Source organism: Triticum urartu, chromosome 1, assembly GCF_003073215.2.
Source record: "Triticum urartu cultivar G1812 chromosome 1, Tu2.1, whole genome shotgun sequence".
NCBI classification, from domain to species: Eukaryota; Viridiplantae; Streptophyta; class Magnoliopsida; order Poales; family Poaceae; genus Triticum; species Triticum urartu.
The window spans coordinates 804,479-808,999 of NC_053022.1; the positions used below are offsets into that span (position 1 = coordinate 804,479).

General features: G+C 41.7%; 1 protein-coding gene across 1 annotated transcript; it reads left to right on the forward strand.

Moving 5' to 3' along the window:
- The first annotated feature begins 2,835 nt into the window (after nt 1–2,835).
- On the forward strand, nt 2,836–4,163 carry LOC125541043 (MDIS1-interacting receptor like kinase 2-like). Its single transcript, XM_048704538.1, has 2 exons — nt 2,836–3,601; nt 3,685–4,163. The coding sequence occupies exons 1-2, from the start codon at nt 2,962–2,964 to the stop codon at nt 4,035–4,037; spliced, it is 993 nt and encodes a 330-aa protein (XP_048560495.1). The 5' UTR covers nt 2,836–2,961; the 3' UTR covers nt 4,038–4,163.
- The last annotated feature ends 358 nt before the right edge of the window (nt 4,164–4,521 follow it).

Genomic DNA, 4,521 nt, shown 5'->3' on the forward strand with positions numbered 1-4,521 from the left:
TTGGAACTTTTCTTCAGTCAGTGTGGTCATGATGCTGCTTGGTTGTACAGGCTTTGAATTCCACAGATTGCAGCCACTACCTCATTTTTCCTCAGACACATGACTTCCAACAAGACTTGCGGTCTAGGATTTGTATTGACCAAAATTCAGCACATAGACCTTTATTTTTACCTCGGACAGAATATAATTCCACCACCAGTCACGAGTCCTTGAGCTAAATCTTTTGTTCTATGTACGAGGTGAAGCGAATAAGGGAAACAATAGTACTGTAGAGAAATAGATTAAGTCAAACTGCTTCAATTTCATTATGGAATTGTCATAACTGAAGCAGTTACAAGTTAAATGAACAGGAAATACTATCAAACCAATCACGGGAGATACTATCAAATGGGAACTCTACTGAAATATTAACTCAAATCCATTCAGTGCATAACTTTGAGAGGGAGGGGAAAAATGATTGAAGAGATGGCGACACCGAAGAAGAAAAACAGGCAGCCTCCACTCAACTTTTGTGCAGCCTCCACTCAACTCCTTTTTGAAAAAAAAAGCTTCCACTCGACTGCTGTGGTGCTTCCATTGCGGACAACAAATGCTTCCACTAAACTTTTGTGTGTTGACTGGGGACCTCATGACAATGGATGGCGCTCTAGCATCCCCAACATATGAAAATACATTAGTCTGTTAAATACTCATCAACAGAGTTGCATTGTGTATCGAATCACATCCCCAACATAATACATTATTGAACTCCAGATGCAAACGCTAAGCAACAAAATGCGACCTATGTCGTACCTCTGCTCACTGCTGGTGCACTGCCTATTTCTCTTGCAAGAAGCACATGCGGCGCACCATGGAGGGATCTCACTCAGGTCTCAACACATGGCCCTCCTCCACTGGAAAGCTACACTTGCAAGTCCATCGCTGCAGATGAGTTCTTGGCAGGAAAACACTAGCCCCTGCAATTGGATGGGCATCATGTGCACGGCTGTTCGCCATGGCTGCCGCATGCCCTGGGTGGTGACCAACATCTCCCTGCCAGATGGTGGCATCCATGGCCAGCTTGGTGAGCTCAACTTCTCGGCTCTTCCATTCCTCGCATATATTAACCTCGGCAACAACAGTCTCCATGGTCCAATACCAGCTAATATCAGCTCTCTATCATCACTATCTTATCTTGACCTCAGCTTCAACCATCTCAAAGGGAAAATTCCGTTTGAGTTTGGTGAACTGCAGAGTCTCACCCAACTTGATCTCTCATTTAACAGACTCACATGACATATCCCTGCGTCTATGGGCAACCTAACAATGTTAATCAATCTTGTCATTCACCAAAACATGGTATCGGGCCCCATTCCCAAGGAGATTGGAAGGCTTGTCAACCTACAAATTCTACAGCTAAGCAACAACACCTTAAGCAGCATGATACCAAAAACCATTGGAAATCTGACCGAACTAAATGCTTTGGGCCTGTTTGATAATCAACTTTCAGAACCTATACCCCAAGAACTAGGTAGGCTAGTCCATTTGCAAATTCTTGATCTTAGTTCAAATGATTTTTTAGGTCCAATTCCAATCTCCATAACCAACCTCACCAAGATGAACACCCTTTATCTCTACAAAAATCAAATCATAGGCCCAATACCTTTAGAACTTGGCAACTTGCTGAATCTCCAAGAATTAGACTTGTCCGACAACAACATATTACCAAGCTATCACTACTATACCTCTTTGAAAATCAAATGACTGGTTCCATCCCCCAGGAAATTGGCAATCTACTAAACCTCAAATATTTAGGTTTGTATCATAACCAAATTTCGGGATCAATACCAAAAACTTTTGGGAATTTGCAAAGCATCCAAAAGCTGCAAATCTTTGATAACAAATTATCAGGTTCTCTTCCTCAAGAATTCGGAAAACTCATAAGCCTTGTTGAACTTGGGTTGTCTATCAACTCACTTTCAGGACCTTTACCCGCAAATATATGTTCAGGCGGCAGACTTCGATATTTCTATGTCTCTTCTAATAAGTTCAGTGGCCCCATTCCAGTGAGTTTAAAGACATGTACAAGTTTGGTCCGAATTGACCTTCAGAGGAACCAAATAACAGGAGATATATCTCAACATTTTGGGGTGTATCCACAACTTATAAAAATGCGCTTGGCATCGAATAGACTCTATGGGCAGATCTCACCAAAGCTAGGTGCATGTACCCAACTAACACAACTATATCTAGCAAAAAATATGATCACGGGTAACATACCTCCGGTCCTTTCTAAATTGTCCAACCTAGTAGTACTAACACTCGATTCTAATCATCTCACCGGGGAGATTCCACCAGAAATCTGCACTTTAGCAAACCTATATAGCCTGAACTTGTCATCGAACCGATTATCTGGATCCATACCTACACAGCTAGAAAAGCTAACCAATTTAGGATACCTTGATATATCTGGGAACAGACTGAGTGGAGTAATACCTGAGGAACTAGGGGCCTGCATGAAACTACTGTCCTTGAAGATCAACAACAACAACTTTAGTGGTAGTTTGCCTGGTGCGATTGGAAATTTAGCAGGCCTGCAGATCATGTTAGATGTGAGCAATAATAACCTAAGTGGTGTGTTGCCGCAACAACTTGGGAAGTTGGAGATCCTAGAATTTCTGAATTTATCACATAATCAGTTTGGTGGCAGCATTCCATCCTCCTTCGCAAGCATGTTGAGCCTTTCAACACTCGATGTGTCGTACAATGACTTGGAAGGACCAGTACCAACAACACGGCTACTCCAAAATGCTTCAACAAGTTGGTTTCTTCACAATAAAGGTCTATGCGGTAACCTCTCTGGCTTGCCTCCTTGTTATTCAACTCCAGTAGCTGGTCACCATAAACGGAAGATACTTGGTTTGCTTTTGCCAATTCTTCTTGTTGTGGGTTTGAGCATTGTTGCTGCAGTTGTTGTCAATAATGCTTAATCATAACAAGAGAAAACCTCAAGAAAATGTTACTTCTCAAGGAAGGGACCTATTCTCTGTTTGGAATTTTGATGGAAGATTAGCATTTGACGACATTGTAAGGGCAACAGAGGACTTCGATGATAAGTACATCATTGGAACAGGAGCATACGGCAAAGTCTATAAGGCACGACTCCAAGACGGGCAGCTAGTTGCTGTAAAGAAGCTTTATCAGACTAAAGAAGAGTTGGATGACCAGAGAAGGTTTCACAGTGAAATGGAAATCTTATCACAGATCCGACAACGAAGTATTGTCAAAATGTATGGATTTTGCTCCCATCCAGCATATAAATTTCTTGTCTACGACTACATTCAGCAGGGAAGCCTCCACGGGACATTGGAAAATGAGGAGTTAGCAAAGGAATTGGATTGGCACAAGAGAATTGCTCTTGCAAATGATGTGGCTCAAGCAATATCTTATTTGCACCAAGAATGCAGTCCACCTATAATCCATCGAGATATCACGAGCAACAACATATTGCTTGATACATCCTTCAAGGCTTTTGTCTCGGATTTCGGCACAGCAAGGATTCTTAAGCCTGATTCATCAAACTGGAGTGCACTTGCAGGAACTTATGGCTACATAGCTCCTGGTATGTACTAGTACTACTATAACCTTTGTTTCTTATGTCAGAAGGACTCATCTGACAAATTCTAATGTTTTTATTTTGTGCAGAGTTGTCATACACATCTGTTGTGACTGAGAAATGCGATGTCTATAGCTTTGGAGTGGTTGTGCTAGAGCTAGTGATGGGGAAGCATCCAAGGGATCTATTAGACGGTACTTTGTCAAACGGAGAACAAGCCATACTGGTGAAAGATATCCTAGACCAACGACTGACAACACCAACAACAGAAGAGAATAGGTTATCTCGGCTCATCAAGTTGGCCTTTTCTTGCTTGGAATCTTCTCCACAAGCAAGGCCAAGCATGCGGGAGGCATACCAAATGCTCATCGAGCGACCCTCCTCCAGTTCATGTTCTGTGCCTTTCAGCGCACTTACGTTACAGCAAGTAAGGATGAGTTGATGACTTGTTGTATGTCCATGTATTTGTAGCCACTCTCCTGATATAGTAAAAGATACCATCATGTGCCCGTGGTTTTTTCCCGCAAAGGTTTTCCACGTAAAAATTGGTGTCCCGTGTTCTTGATATTTCTTTGTTTGCTCGCTTGCTGATTTCTGACAATGCACAAATATAATTTGTTTTGTGGGGTGCTTGTAAAATGTATGCAGTGTCTATGTTATATTTGTTTAGACATAATACCCACATACGACACGTTGTTTCGGCTGTTCTCTACATCCTACAAGGGTACTTGATATGGTGTATTAATATTTCTACATTTATCTACTAACTGGTGTGATATCAGCAGTCACGCTTTATTGTTCTCTGGGAATCAAGGTAAAATACCTTGGGCCAAGCAGGAAAAATCACAATGATCAAGTGGTCGATGCGTAAGCAGGAACAAATTAATGTAAACACACAGAATTAGGTGCGTGAAAAAGGAAAATTA

Coding starts and splice junctions, on each gene's coding strand:
- LOC125541043 (XM_048704538.1), top strand. CDS start 2,962: ATGCTTAATCATAACAAGAGAAAACCTCAAGAAAATGTTACTTCTCAA. Junction 3,602..3,684: donor TTATGGCTACATAGCTCCTG/GTATGTACTAGT, acceptor TATTTTGTGCAG/AGTTGTCATACACATCTGTT.